Source organism: Lynx canadensis, chromosome A1 (genome assembly GCF_007474595.2).
Source record: "Lynx canadensis isolate LIC74 chromosome A1, mLynCan4.pri.v2, whole genome shotgun sequence".
NCBI lineage: Eukaryota > Metazoa > Chordata > Mammalia > Carnivora > Felidae > Lynx > Lynx canadensis.
In genome coordinates this window covers 114,667,550-114,682,993 of record NC_044303.2, presented here as the reverse complement: position 1 = coordinate 114,682,993, position 15,444 = coordinate 114,667,550, and the positions used below count along the sequence as shown (strand labels likewise).

At 45.5% G+C, this 15,444-nt stretch overlaps 1 protein-coding gene across 5 annotated transcripts in view; it reads left to right on the top strand.

Annotated features, from left to right (window-relative positions):
• GFRA3 (GDNF family receptor alpha 3) overlaps nt 1–15,444 on the top strand; it is a 41,635-nt gene that overhangs the window by 13,117 nt on the left and 13,074 nt on the right. For 4 of the 5 annotated variants that reach the window (XM_030318986.1, XM_030319004.1, XM_030318977.1 and 1 more), the window contains 4 exons: nt 976–1,288; nt 3,298–3,401; nt 3,567–3,701; nt 4,042–4,130. In XM_030318986.1, the coding sequence (XP_030174846.1) occupies nt 976–1,288; nt 3,298–3,401; nt 3,567–3,701; nt 4,042–4,130 (641 nt within the window). Of the gene's footprint in view, nt 1–975; nt 1,289–3,297; nt 3,402–3,566; nt 3,702–4,041; nt 4,131–4,332; nt 4,751–15,444 lie in introns of those variants that run through there. The other variant, XM_030318994.1, reaches the window with a different exon arrangement.

Sequence of the window (15,444 nt, the reverse complement as noted above, 5' to 3'; positions counted from 1 at the left end):
CCCTGAAGACTAGGAAATTGCTTGTTTTCATACCATTTTAATGGGATGGGTGAGGTGTTGGGCAGGGAAAATGGTGAGAAAGAATGTGACTGCTCAGGGGTTACTCAGGGTGGGGAGCCATCAGTCTGGCAAGGACTAAAATGCATTTTTTTTTTGGAAAGTGAGGCTCTTGTGTTAATTGGAAAGGCACACACACACACAGACACTCACTTTTTGAGAAAGATAGGAGCTTTGTTGTACAGTTAGTCCTGTATATTGGAATTAGTATTTTGAGAGAAAAGTGTAGAGATTTATGCATAAACACTTACTTATAAGGAATCTGGGAATAACCTGTTTCATTTACTCCATTGTTCTGACTGCTGGAATGTTGTCAATAAAAATATCACCATAATTTCCCCGCCTCAGAGCACAGGGAACTTTTATGCATGCATCAATCATTAAAGGCAGACAGGTAATATTAAAAATGGGCCAAATAGATGCAAAACCAAACAAAAATCCTCAGCAGAATTTAGTTGCATATGTTTTGGACAGTTCAGAAAGTGCTTTAGAATGTTGTAGGGCCTCTAGATGATGATTTCCACCATGAGACTTCAATCCACCATAGGATTGAGGAAAGGGTTTTGGTTATTTGAGCTTTCTGGCCACTTCAAGTCTAGGTAAATGAGTGTAAGATATGTATATGGCCCATTTTATTTTATTTTATTTTATTTTATTTTATTTTATTTTATTTTATTATTATTTTTTTAACACGTAGGAAAGCTGAGGAGTAGGATGGGGGAAGCTCACAAATACCAGATATAGTTTATGGGTAGAGGGAAAGCCTAGGATTCGCAGTGGACTTATTCCAGGGAGTCCTACCTTTCCTCCTACCCCCACCACCATCCTTGTTAAATCCGAGGTTTGCAGGGGTTCCTAGCAAAACTGGGCTGCACGTTTGCAGAGAGGACTGGTGACTTGGTGCCCTTATCCCCGCAGACTCAGACCTCTGCCTCAAGTTTGCCATGCTATGTACTCTTAATGATAAGTGTGATCGGCTGCGCAAGGCCTATGGGGAAGCGTGCTCGGGATCCCGCTGCCAGCGCCACACCTGCCTCCATCAGCTCCGCGCCTTCTTCGAGAAGGCTTCAGAGCCCCACGCTCAGGGCCTCCTGTTGTGCCCCTGCGCACCGGCCGACCAGGGCTGCGGGCAACGCCGGCGCAACACCATCGCTCCCAGCTGCGCTCTGCCGTCTGGAGCCCCCAACTGCCTGGAGCTGCAGAGCCTCTGCGTCGCTGACCCGCTGTGCAGGTGCCGGTGCCAGGGCGGGAGGGCTGGGTGTGGGTAAGGGCGCAGTGCACGCCACTCCTTATGGGTGCTTTCCTGTGCAGAGCTGGGCTTGCCCCCCAGAGGCCGTGGACTGACTTCACCCTGTAGTATTTTCTGAAAACCCTGTGATCAAAAAAAATTGTTTTCCTTTGTGTAAAAACTTCAGAAAATATAAAACGTATAAAATCCATTAAGAATCCATCACCTGAAGATAACCTACATACTTTTGGGAGCGTTTCCTTCCAGTCTTTTTTGTATACCCATAAACAAAACTGGATTTTCTAGAAATATATTTGTACCTTCTTTTTTTTTCACTTATGTGCGTATCTCCTGAGCATTTTTCCATGGAGGCAGCAGGGAACAGTGGTGAAGACAGGCTCTGAAGTCAGACAGATGTGAATTTAAATCCTGGCGCTGTTCGATTTTGAGCCCGTCACTTTAAGCTAAAATTCCATCACTTAACCTAACGTTCCTCTGAGTCCTCTGTAAATAGTGGGATAATAATACAGACCTCATGGGATTCTGGTGAGCGTTAAATTACATAATTTATGTAGAGTGCTTAGCTTACTGGTGCAGAATAAGTGCTCAATAAATGGTGGGTGCTTTTTTTGTGTTTTACTGTCCTTTTGGCAACTTGATTTTTAAATGCCTACATTGCATTCCATTTTATGGATGCCCCATACTTTATTTAATCCTTCCTCAATTGTTGGATGTTTAGGTTGCTTTTTTTATTGCTATAAATAATGCAGTAAATATCACTTGTTCATTAATCTTTGTGCACAAATCTAACTATTACTTAGGGTGTGTGGCCATAACTGCCATTACCAAATCAAAGTACACAACTGTTGGTAAGGTGTTTGATATGTATTGTCCAGATAATTTGAAATTCTGACCTGGCTTTCCTCTGCCTTCTCAGGACAAAACATTCACCAAATTGAAGTTATCATCCACTCAAGTAGAATTCGTTGACAGTGAGAGTCACTTATTTTGCAGCCTGGTTCTACCCCTTATTTCTCCGTAACCTTGGGCAAAGTTATTTAACCTCTCTGAGCTCCACTTCCTTCTTCTGTAAAATACTACATAAAAGCTCCCAATCATCATAACACCAACACTTAGTGAGTACTTACTATGGGCTAGGTACTGCTTTAGGTACTTAGTATGTATTAACTCATGTAAACCTTACAAGATAGATGGTGCTGTTGTTTTTTTTATCATCTGCATTTTACAGAGAAGAAACCATAGCAGAGAATGTTTAAATAGCTTGTTGAGACTCATCCAGGTAGTAAGTCAGGTTACTGAATGAGGTCTGGAATGAAGAAGTCTGGCCTGGAGTCTGGCCTAACTGCTCTGCTAGACTGCCTATTGTGTTGCTGATAGCTATTACTATCACATAACAAGTGCTGGTCTGGATGACTAAGATACTGTCCTTTCCTTCAAGGAGTTTGCTTTTGGGTGAGCGTGACAGAGAAATAAACCACGTATCCAACAAAAGGCAAAACGTAAGGAAAATTGCAGAAATATGTACAGAAAAACATACTTGTAATTGTATCATCTGAAGATAACCAGCCTTACCTATTGTAGGATCAATGTTAATAATAACAGTCTTTAACATTTAATGAACATTTCATATGTACCAACAACTATGCTAAATGCTGTACATGCAGTCTCTTACCTCATCCTCACAAAAACCCATGAGGAAGTACTGTTTTCATTTCTATTCATAGTTGACAAAACTGAGGTTAAAGAAGCTGCCTGAAATCTCATACCTAGGGATTGTGGAGCCCAAATTCAGAGTGGCATGCTTTGGGACTGGGGTGATCGTGCCCTTAATTGTGATAGAAACAGGCTTCACTGAGGGGGAAGCCCTGGACCATGCCCTGAATGCAAAGGAGGATTTGGCATGAAGATGGGTCTGTCATCTAAAGGGGAGCAAGGGTGAAGGCTGCAGACCAGACCCTCAATGGGGACTCTTGAAATTTCCCTTCTTCCAGATCTCGCCTGGTGGATTTCCAGACCCACTGCCATCCTTTGGACATCCTAGGGACCTGTGCAACAGAGCAGTCCAGATGTCTGCGAGCATACATGGGGCTGATTGGTGAGGCTGGGGGCCATATGAAGGGAGCCCACAGGGTGGCTACTCCCGGGGGTGAGAATCCTCTGGAGACTGAACCCAGATGGGGTGGTCCTGAGACAGGTGGCAGAGAGTGGGGGTTGAAGTTTGGGTGGCCTAGGCCCTGACAGTCCTTTATTCACCCCACAGGGACTGCCATGACTCCCAACTTTGTCAGCAATGTCAACATCAGTGTTGCCTTAAGCTGCACCTGTCGAGGCAGTGGCAACCGGCAGGAAGAGTGTGAACAGCTGGAAGAGTCCTTCTCCCACAACTCCTGCCTCAGTGAGTGCATTACACCTGCTCGCAGCCCCCGGGATTGGATCAGCTGGACCCAGTTTGAGGAAAAGGGTCAGCTCTGTGGTCCACACTGGTTCCATCCATCTCCTGCAGACAGAGCAGCCCCCTCCTACTCCCTGGTGACCCCTCAAGCTTCCTGTTCAACCTGTCTTGGCCCCAGGGACACTCTTCAGCTTTAGGACTAAGCAAGCAGAATGAAACAATATCCCATTCCTACCCATCCTGCCATATGCCAGGGTCCCTAAGACATTCCCTTTTCTTTCATGGGAGCCTAAGAGATCTCCAACATATGCCCGCTTCTGTTTACCTTCTCTCCTCTCCTCAGTGGAGGCCATTGCAGCTAAGATGCGTTTTCACAGCCAACTCTTCTCCCAGGACTGGGCAGACTCTACCTTTTCCGTGATGGAACGCCAGGTAGGGTCTCCTTTATTACACACCTCCTACCTTTACTGGTCTAGCTGGGGGAAACCCAGACAAGGGGACAGATGAGGTGACCTCACTGTGGTCATGAATACTATAGATCTCTAATGGACACATCAGGGGTGGGGGGACAGGCTTTGACTGATGCCAAAGTGGTGAAGGGGGTGGAGCTGACTCCATTCCATTTCTTCTACAGAACAAAAATCCTGCTCTGATGCCACAGCCCTGGGTGCCCTCTCTTTTCTCCTGTACACTTACTTTGATTCTTCTCCTGAGCCTCTGGTAGCTGGACTTCCCCTGGGCCCCTCTCCCCTCTACCACACCAGCCTGACCTTCAGCCTGCAAGGGGTAAGGAAAGAGCGGCATCAGGAAGGAGGTGCAGTAAACAACATGGCGACCCTCAGTCCATACTGCATATCCAACTGACTCCACATGGGGCCATCGTTGAAACTGACTCATTCCCTCCTCAGCCCTTCCTTAGGACTTGGTGACCATGATTTAGCCATATCTTCTGGTGGAGACCATCTCTACCAGTCTCTCTTATAATCCTTTCCTCTTGCCCACCAGAATCACCCAGGCTCTAACAAATCAGTCATTATCTATTGCATTCTCCAGGTAGGCAGGGCTGGATGTTCTGAGGCAGCATAGAAAGACAGTCCCCATTGTAAGGAAGGCTGGTGCAAGACTCCTACCCCCTTGTCTCCTCCTCTGAATGGGATATAGGAACCTAGTGCCTACCCTACCTGGGGATCCATCAAAGCATTTGAGCCTCAGGAGACGGAACATTTGGGTTTTGCTTTCTTCCTGCTACTGTCCTGAAGTATCCTCAGCCCCTTGGATCATAATTAAACATTTGGCTTAAAACTTTGCTCTTTTCCTGTTTTCTCGCATTGTGAATTTATGTAGAATTAGAAGTGTTACAGGTACAAGAATAGAGGTGGCCAGGACCAGGAGACACAGTTACCCTCCCACCAATTGCTGTGTGACCTCAGCAATTCTCTCAACGTCCCTGTGTACTTAACATGGAGTTGGAAGGAAAAATATAGCTTATGTGAGGCTTTGGACCTGGTATCTGTCCCAGATCCAGCCATATCTGGTATACTACCTGGGATCTGCCACAGGAGCTGAGAGGGGAGTATCCCCAGTCAACCAAAGCATTTATTGAGCACCTGCTCGTGTTATTGGCTTGCTCCAGACCATGATGGGGGCCAGAGGAAATGAGAGACTGGTCCTCAATCCCATTTGCAATCCTGTTGGGATAAGGAAACAAAGTAGTCGGGAAAATATATTTATAGAGCTGTGGACATTTGTCTATTCATTCACTCACTCTTTCCTTAAGCATCTGATGAGTGCTGGCTCAGCAAGGCACTGTGCTGGATGCAGGAGATTCTGGAGTACTGATTCAGATACTGTTTTCAAGTCTTTTACACTCCAGAGCAGAGGAATAGACAAGACAAGAAGAACAAGACAGTGCGATAAGTGCTGTACAATAATTATAATAATAACCATCATTTATCGAGCCTCTACTGCATGCAAGTACATACATTAATTCATTTGATCTTCCAACAGTATTTGACTTTGTTAGTTAATAGCTATATGACCTTGGGCTCAACCTTTCTAGACCTCATTATCTACATCTGTAATGTGAAAAAGCATAGAACCCACTTCATAAGGAATGAGATAATCCATATAAAAGCATTGGAACTGACACAATATAAGAACTCAGAAAAGTTAGCAATTACAGTATGTGGTTTTGTAGAACATTTGGACAATATAGACAATTATAAAGAAGAAAGTAAAATACTCTAAAATCCCACCAGCAAACTGCCAAATGCTCTCTGCCTATATGTGCACATGAAAATCTATGGGTATGCATAACTTTATATAAGTGGGATCAGACACTGCATGTCACTGTGTAAGTCACAGATATCTTTCAGCATGCATGAGTAGAGCTTGAACTACATCATCCTTTTTATCAGCTTCAGAGCATGGACTTATATGAATGCATATTCCTACATATATTGTTTATTTAACCAGTTATTTATCAATGGATATTTGGTTGTCTTCCCATTTTTCTCTCAACCAAGTTTTAAGGTAGTGAGCAGGTGACTGGGGGTAGGATGTGCAGAAATGTTGCCAGAGTGGTGGGTAGAATAGGGAAGCCTCTTCTTACACATTTTTGTATCCCCATAGTACACGCTGCCCCCAGAAAATGCTAGGTCAACATTCCTCCCTGCAAACTTCAGTGGGGGCACTTGGAGACCTTCCCCTTCACCCCTCCCAGGAAGATCTCTGAGCTGGCAAAGCCTCTCCATTTGCTTTGACTCCATTAGCCTTGGGCTGGGGGTGTGAATGGTACAGTCATTCCTTGCTAAGTGCTTGAATTAGACTAATAGGTCATCTGTGCTTTTCTCTGAATAAGGTCCAAATTTCTGGTAAACAACTAGGCCACTCCCCAAGCCCAGGGCCCAGAGCCAAGACCTGGGGTGGGGGCACAGTGGCTGGACTGAAGCTTTTAATGGTATCCTGGCTGATTGGAATGGCGAATGCCATTAGACTAGCTCCTGGGTAACAAGGAGGGAAGGGCCACTGACAGCAGTGGTAAATGGGGAGTGCTGAATTACAGGCCTCTGCATCATTGGGGTAGAGCAGACTGTCTTTTATTTTATTTATTTTATTTATTTTTTCAGACTGTCTTTTAAACAACGCCCTTCATATTCACCCATTTATTCATTCATGCATTCATTCAACAAACCTTTAACAAGCATTTGCTCTGTGCCAGGTTGTAAGTATTTTTCAAGATCTTTCCTTGACCATTTATGAGCTGCCATTTTGGTGAAGGGGCAGCCCAGGACTCTAGCAGCCAGACCTCAAGTTTGGGCAGTTGAGACTTTTCATTTATTCTGGTTGATTATAACCCTCAGCTCTTTGACCTTGGGAAATACACTTTACCCCTCTGAGCCACCATTTCTTCCTGTCCACTGGGGATGCCAATAGAAATACCTAACTTAAAGGGTTGCCATTTTTATTTTGCTTTTCTAACTTAAAAAAATTTTTAAGCTTATTTATTTACGTAGAGAGTTGGGGAGGGGCAGAGAGAGAAAGAATCCCAAGCAGACGCTGCACTGCCTGCAGCACAGAGCCCAACATGGGGCTCAAACCCACAAACCATGAAGTCATGACCTGAGCCAAAACCAACAATCAGATGCTTAACCGACTGAGCCACTGGCACCCCTGTTTTGCTTTTCTTACAAAAATAAATATAACATCATCAATTTATCTTCAGCCAAAAAAAACTAATTGGCAGTATCAACTAATGTTTATATCAATTTTAATGGTTTTGGTTGGCAAGTTTTTGGCTTCTTATTTCTATAAAAGCTTATAAGCATGAGGAATTTATGCTTGTTTTGCTCTCCATGAATATTTAAGTTAGATAATAGTAAAAATATTTAAAACCTATTTTAAAAATCACGATTTTTTTGAAGACTGGAAGTAATACTTAGCACAGCATCTGATACAAGATGGGTACTCAATAAATGGCAGCTATTATTATTATGACCTCTGGGAGGGGATCTGTGGGTACCAGATGTTCTGCTTCCTGCCCAGGAGGAGTGGTGACTGATGGTGCTGGCTTTCCTTCCAACTGTGGGCTGAATTCTGGGTGGGGCTGCCCCTGGGAGATACTATTCAAGCTCTGAACTCCAAGATGTAAGCCAGAACTCTGGGTCTGTGTCTCAGATCTGAGGGACCTTGGACAAGGCACAGAGTCAAAGAGAGTTAATGTGTTAGTCAAGGATCTTTTGGTTGAATGTAACAGAAATGTTGGAATTGCTTAGTAAAAGGGGAATGTCCTGAAACCCAACCCCAGGAAATTCATCCAGGCCTTGGGGTGCTGAGACTGGTCAGTCAGGAACCAGTCTTGATTGCCCTCTCTTGAAGGCCTAGACATCTTGAACCATCTACTTCATTCTTTTGCAGACCTACTTCGAGTTCACCTAAGTGATCTCCCATTCTAGTTCGACATTCACAGAAAATCTGATTGTCTATGCATAGGTTCTAGATTGGCTTTTCTGGGTTGAGAGACAATGCCAGGCCTGTGTGAGGGACACAGAGTGGCTCAGACAGGCCCAATGGCATAGACTCCTGTCAGGGAATTGCAGTGGGTCTTAATTACCTGAAGTCAGGGCTTGCTTCTTTTGTGGCTTCTTTCCTGGACTTGGAGTATCTCCTGAGCTTCCTTCTTGGATGCCCTGAAGGGATGGGAATGTAGGAACACAGACCAGGTGCTGAGGCTCTGGGTCTGAGAAGTACCCTTGGAGCTAGATCTGAGTGGAGGTTCTTTTTTAATTTTTTTTTAATGTTTGTTTATTTTTGAGAGAGAGGGACAGAGACAGAGCATGAGTAGGGGAGGGGCAGAGAGGGAGACACAGAGTCCAAAGTAAGCTCCAGGCTCTGAGCTGTCAGCACAGAGCCTGATGGGGGCTTGAACTCATGAACCATGATCTCATGACCTGAACCGAAGTCAGATGTTTAACCGACTGAGCCATCCAGGTGCCCCTGAGTGGAGGTTCTTTATGGCTGCAGAAGGAGGCTTTGCTAGATTTTTGGTTCTGGCAGTTGAAGAGTAAGGCAAATTGAAGGGAATCAGAGAATGCCATTCCTAAATATACTACTTGGTGTAAGGATTATTTTGACCTGAAGATGATAGAGAATCAACAGATTCAGGAAGAGTTCTATGCCCTCCCCTCAACTGTCTGAAAGCAGGGCGTGATTGAGGATGGGGAATCAACACCAAGATGAGTTTGCAAAAACCAGCCTTCCTAAAATAGCCCTTATCTTCCACTAGTTTCCCCCATATACTTCCTAGTCACTTCCCCACAATTTATTGTCCTGTGACCCCAAACCCTCTTTACTTTGTTAAAAGGGTATATAAGACCCCTAATTTAACCTCAGGTCTTATTTGAGTTTCACTTCTTTTTGTAAACTCCTGTGCAGGTAAATATTAATACAATTTTTGCCTTTTCTCCTGTTAATCTGCGTTTTGTTAGTTTAATACACAGGTTTCCTGATACTGAACATAAGAGGTAGAAGAAAAGATTTTTCCCTTTGACAAAAGCACTGCCATTTCTTTGTCTAATAACCCTCTATCTTCACCTCTACATCCCATCTGACCAACATTCGTAGTCTCTCACCCTCTTTCCTCTCTTAGGATCTCTGGTTGTCAGAAACTCCAGTCTCTTTTTAGCATCTCTGCTTCTCTCAGGAGGAAGACTCTTCACATCTGGAGCTTGGGAGACTTGGTCCAATAAAATTCCCCTTGCACATATTGAGCTGGTCAAGGCCCTAACTGACATACTGTACATGGGTGTGGAGGTGGAGGACTAACATTTATTAAGAGCTTCATGTGTGCAAAGCATAATGCTAATGGCTTAATGAGCATTATCTCATTTACTTTTCAGAACTATCCTATTTTTTCCCTCTGTTTTACAAGGGGCTTAACAAGGCCAAGCAATTTGTCCAAGTTACAGGGCTAACAAGTGACTGATCCAGGAATCAAACCTCAGCCTTCCTGACTCCCAGGCACAATCTTTGATACACATCACATTTGTCCAGTGTTGGGGTGAGGCCCTATGTCTTAAATTAGAACAGAGACTATGATGAGGAGTGTGAGGGTAAGGGGGAGCTCTTTTAGGCTATAGTTATGGTTTCCGGGAAGAGAAGGTATTTTGGCCGGACCTTGAAGAAGTAGGATTTAATTAGGCAGAAATGGGGGGGGCACCCCAAAAACCAGAATGAGCAAACAGAGACTGGAAAGGGCAGGGAGTGTTGAGGGAATTACTGGTAGTCTGCCGTGACTGGAGTTCTCTGGGGGGAAGGTGCTCCCAGGTCTTCAGGGTCACTCATTTCCCAACCTGACTGCCTGGGCGGGGGAGGTGTCTCCTCTGCAGACACACCAACTGCAGAGCTGCTGTTCTGAAAACCAGGCCCATGGAGCAGGCAGGAATCCCGAGGAAACAATGTGAAGATTTCTGGCCTGGCATGCTTGGCATCCGCGACCACAGGGAGCTCCATGGCCCCTTGACCCCTTGCTGACATCCCAGGGCACAGAGGTCAGTGTGTGGCAGGGAGAGGATGAAGTGAGCCTGTGTCTGGGCTGGGAACAGTGACAGGCAGAAAGGAGCCCATCCCCCACAGAGGGCTAGAGCAAATAGCCCCTCCCTGGGCTGACCCCACTCCAGTTGCTGTGGTCAGCTTGAATATCAGGCATTTGTTCTGGGAGTATGGTCTCCCCAGATTTTGGTTGGCTTTGGGGTTCCAATGGAGGCTTCTTCCTGCTGAGCATCTACTGTGGACCACATAGGGCAGGCAGTAGGTTGCCACAGAGATGAAGACAAGTGTTGTGGTAGAGACAGATAGACAAATAATAAAGACATCATTATTTGAGTACTTGGTCTGTGTCAAACACTGCACTAAGAGCTCAATGTGTATATCTTTAAAGCTGAGCTGCCTCATAGGCTTGTCTCCACATGGTATCAATCTGGCATCCACAATATTTGAAACAAATTTAAATAATGATTGCACAGTCTTTTGGAAAAAATACACAGCAAAACTTAAAATCCTCTTTCCCCATCTGTTTCTCTGTATTATATGTACAAAGCAGCCATCTCTACACAATCTTTCCTCTCTCTCCATGCTCCTCAGTAGAGGTTTATGCCATGAATATATACAGTTAATATTTTTTCCCTTATCTCACGTGTATAATCCAATTGAAACTTCATTACAGCCCTCTGAAGGCAGGCACTATTATCCCCATTTTACAGATGGGGATAGAAGTCTAGAAGTTAATTCTTGCCCAGAGTCACACAGCTAATCACTGGCAAGTGCATTTGAAGCAGATTCTGTTTGTTGTGAAAGAGCATGTGATCCAGGGCCTGTGAGACTCCTGAGGGACAGTCAAGACAGTCAATTCATGGGGGGGGGGGGGGGCTTCATTCGGAGGAGGCTACATTTGAGTAGAACCTTAAAGGATAATAGAAGCTCAACAAACAGAGATGAGCGACAAAAGTGTTTCTTAGGAAGGGAGCGACACCTAAGAGGTGAGCACATCACACAGTGGTATGTCCAGAGAGAGACAATCTTGTTCCTCTCCCTCTGAAGAGTGGTTCCTCTCCTCCTGCATTTAGGAGACTTGCCTCATTTCCCATCTCTGCCCTAGGCAGATTCTGCCTGTGCCCTTTAACAGTCTCCATCACAAAGCGGCCTTGTGGCTTCTGAAAGAGACCCTCTAATTCAGGCTGGCTCCCTACCACCCACCCCCACGCCCCAAAGGGGAAGAGAACTCCCTTCTCGGCCAAGTTAAATCACTTAATTCTTAAGGAATTACATGTCAAGCTTGTGTTAGGGAACGTAGCTCTCTAGTCTTTAAGAAAAACATGTTGTAGTGCAAAGAGTACAATGGAAAGTGGATCCAGCCTGATCTGGGTTTGAATTTCAGCAAAACTCTCAGCTGAGTGAATTCAAGCAAATTGCTTAATCTTGTGAAGCTTCAGCCTCTTGATCTAGAAAATGACTATTGCTAAAAAGTGGTGACTGATAGATTTGTCAGAGAGGAAGAGGAAATGGCTGGCTGGGAATATATTGATCTAATATTTACTTCAGTGTTAGGTGTCAGGGACTTGTCAAATCCAGGTTTCTCCTGCAGGAAGTGTACAGTATGAGATGTTAGGTACTTGGGTGGGAAGGTGACTCCCAAGAAGTAGAAGGAAAGAGAGGAGGAAGTGGCTAAGCATGGACAGGGTTCCCAGTCCTGAAGTCTTGTTGCCTTGCTGGAACAATTCCATGAACCTCTCCTAGCCTCAGTTTCCTCACTTTGAAATGCCAACCCAACTTAATGAATATTGGCCAAACTCTTGAATTGCTATTTCATCCATTTTATTTTTAAATATATTTTTCCATAATTTGCCTCATCCCAGAGGAGATTTGAGGTGATATTTATTTATTTATTGTTTTAAAATGCTTATTTTTGAGAGTAAAAGACAGGGCATGAGTGGGGGAGGGGCAGAGAGAGAGAGGGAGACACACACACACAGGATCTGAAGCAGGCTCCAGGCTCCAAACGTCAGCACAGAACCTGATGTGGGGCTCAAACTCACGAACTCTTGAGATCATGATCTGAGCCGACGTTGGACACTTAACCAACTGAGCCATCCAGGTGCCCCTGAGGTGACTTTTAAAAATACACATTTTGGGCCACTTGGGTGACTTAGTCGGTTAAGCGTTGGAGTCTTGATCTTGGCTCAGGTCATGATCTCACAGTTCATGAGACAGAGATCCAAGTCGGGCTCTGTGCTTAATAGCAAAGAACCTGCTTGGGATTCTCTCTCTCTCTCTCTCTCTCTCTCTCTCTCTCTCTCTCCCTCCCTCCCTCCCTCTCTCTCTCAAAATAAATAAATATACTAAAAAAAAAATAAAAATAATACAAAATGAAAATAAAGGCCCACAAACCAGGTTGCAGAGAGAATCAGAGTAAAACAGTGAATGACCACCAGATCATTTCAGTAACCTGTAAAACCTGTGAAAAGGTCCTGCGCAGATGAATCCCATTTTCACAGAACCCTTAGCATATAATACTTGCCTGTAGTAGAGGTTAGAAAATATATCTTAACCAGAGCTACAGGTAATATTTCTATTTCACAAATGAAACTGAGGTTAAGTTCTGCCCCGGTTCCAGTATATAATGTGCATGGGTGAAGGGGAGGGAGGAAAAATCCTTTGTAACGTATACTGAAGTATGAAGTTTGGGACCCCTGTGTGTTTGTGTTTGTCAAAAGACCACAAGCTGCCTCTGCTTTCTCCGTCCCCCGAGGGATTACAGACCTGACCGTTTGGGTGAAATGACCATTCAGGAGAGGGAAGGCAAAGGAGAATAAACCCCAATCAGTATTTGAATGAGTTATCCTGTCACACTAAAATAAATATTGAGTGCTTATTATCTGCCACCTAGTGTGCTAAGCACTTCACATTTTGTATATTTTATATTTAAATTTGGTTTAAATTTCACATTTAAGTACAGTTTAAATTATATATTGGAGGGTAGGAAGCTTACGAGATAAGGGCACACTCGGGTAAGAAAGGGTGGGAGTCCCACCTCCCTCAGCCGCTTGCTGCACAGCCTTGGTGATTGCTGTGTTCCTCCACTTGTGAGCCCCAGTTTCCTCCATCCGCCTCTTGGGTCGTTGTAATGAATCAGTAAGCTTAAAGCATGTTAAATGTTCTGCCCAGTGTTGGCACAAACTAAGCAACAACAGCATAAACAATGGCAGCAAACGTTTAGTGACGGATCAGGACCGCAGGCGCATCCAAAACCTGAAACACGACCCCCCACGTCGGACCCCAGTGGCAGGGCTCTGGGTTTAGTGAGGGCGGTAACGGCCGCCCCCACTCCCACAGCTGGCGCGGCTCCTCGGCGCGGGCTCCTCGGCGCGGGCAGAACCGCGGTGGGGAAGCCGCAGGCTGCGTGCGGGGAGGCGCGCCGCCTAATGCAGTTGTCAGTTAATTAGGGGAGAAGGTTAGGTCATTAACGGCGGGATCGATGCAAAGGGAATTAAGGGGCTCTGGCAGCGTCGCCGCCGCGCTCTCTGCGCGGGCCCGGGGCCGCATTCAACAAAAATTCGATACGCATTAGCAGAGGATCGGCGGCCGCCCGGGTCGCGAGGCCGCCGAGTGCACGAGCTGCTCCTGGGTCAGGCGGCCAGGGCGGGACGCGGTGCCCTGCTGGGAAGAGCCGGTGCCTGGGCGGGCACCACTGCCTGCCGCGCCGCCCGGGAGTCTCTGGGAGGTGCGGGGTGCAAGGCGAGGGAGGCTGGAGGTCCTCGCAGGCGAGCATGGCCGCTTGATCCTGGGGAGGCTGCGGGTACGATGACGGGTTAACGTTTAAACATTCTAAAGAGCTCCTCCCGCGGTTCCCCTACTCACTCTACCACTGCCCCTCACCGGGGCCCCCTGCCACTCATCCTTCAGACCCAGTGACCTTAGTCACAGGGAAGCTGCCCTGACCTCCCCAGACTAGGCCAGGCCACCCTGTAACCCTCCCACCCAGTACTTACCTCTCCTTCATAGCATTTATCACAGTGTTGTTACATGTGTGCGATCTGTACAATGCCTTTCTCCTGACCAGATTGGAAACTCCAGGAGAGTGAGGCAGTGTACACCTGTTTTGTTTACCTGCGCCCACAAAGCCTGGAACATGGCCAGTGCTCAGTAAATATTTGCAGGAAGAATGAATCCCCTCAGCAACCCAGTGAGTTAATTGGTAGGATGAGGAAATGATGGCTCAAATAAATGAAGTGACCTGCCCAACATCACAGCCATCTTCCAGCCTCCAAGCCCTTTCCTTGAACAAATGTTCTCATCTGTCTGAATATTAGCTTTTCCATCCAGGGAAAAATAATTTATAGCTGCCTCCATACTATGTGCCAGGGAGTGTGCTAATATTTATTTGTATTTGCTCCTTTAATTCTTACAACAACCCTGTGAAATACAAATCATTGGTTATAAAGGAGGAATTTGAAACTAGCAAGGGCTGGGCCCATCATTTGCCTGTTTGCCCTTAGATCCATCACCCCCTTTCTGATACTGTTTTTCATGGGTGGGCCACCCCCACACTTCTACCTCCATTCCACCTCCCATCAGGCTGGATATCCCAGGCTCCTTTGTCAGCTGGATTTTGGCTGATTTTGGCCAATGGTAGCCACTGTACAAGATTGGAGAGCTGAGGATAGGAGGACCCAGAATACCCCTATCCTTGACAGCTTCTGGGCTCCATGTCCTTCCTTTGGCCTCCAGACTAGACGGTAGTGGTTTCTTGCTCTTGCTAATCTCTGGGTTACCTCACTTACCTCGTATGGCTTTAAAGTTCTTCTGTCACTTCTGCCACCTGAGTGGCCACAGTGTTAAACTCTCTATATTAAATTTCCTCTGTTTGAAATAGTTCAAGTAAATTAATTTTCCTGTAAGAGCTATGATTTGAATCCAGATCTGTCCGACCATGAAGATGTGCTTAAAGCTTTCCCCAGGAGATGAGAGCAGGCAAAGCAGTGCAAGAGTGATAACCATTTAACCACCCTGCCCAGAGAGCTCTTTCTAGGTCCCTTCTGTGAGAGAAATTAAAGATAATGGTCCACTCATAAAACCTATTCATTATTTATTTTTAGGTTTAAGAAATTCTACTTTCCATAGCTAAAATATTGTTTATACCTAGAAATGAAGATATTAATAGCATCTACCTACTAGAGTTATGAAGATTTAA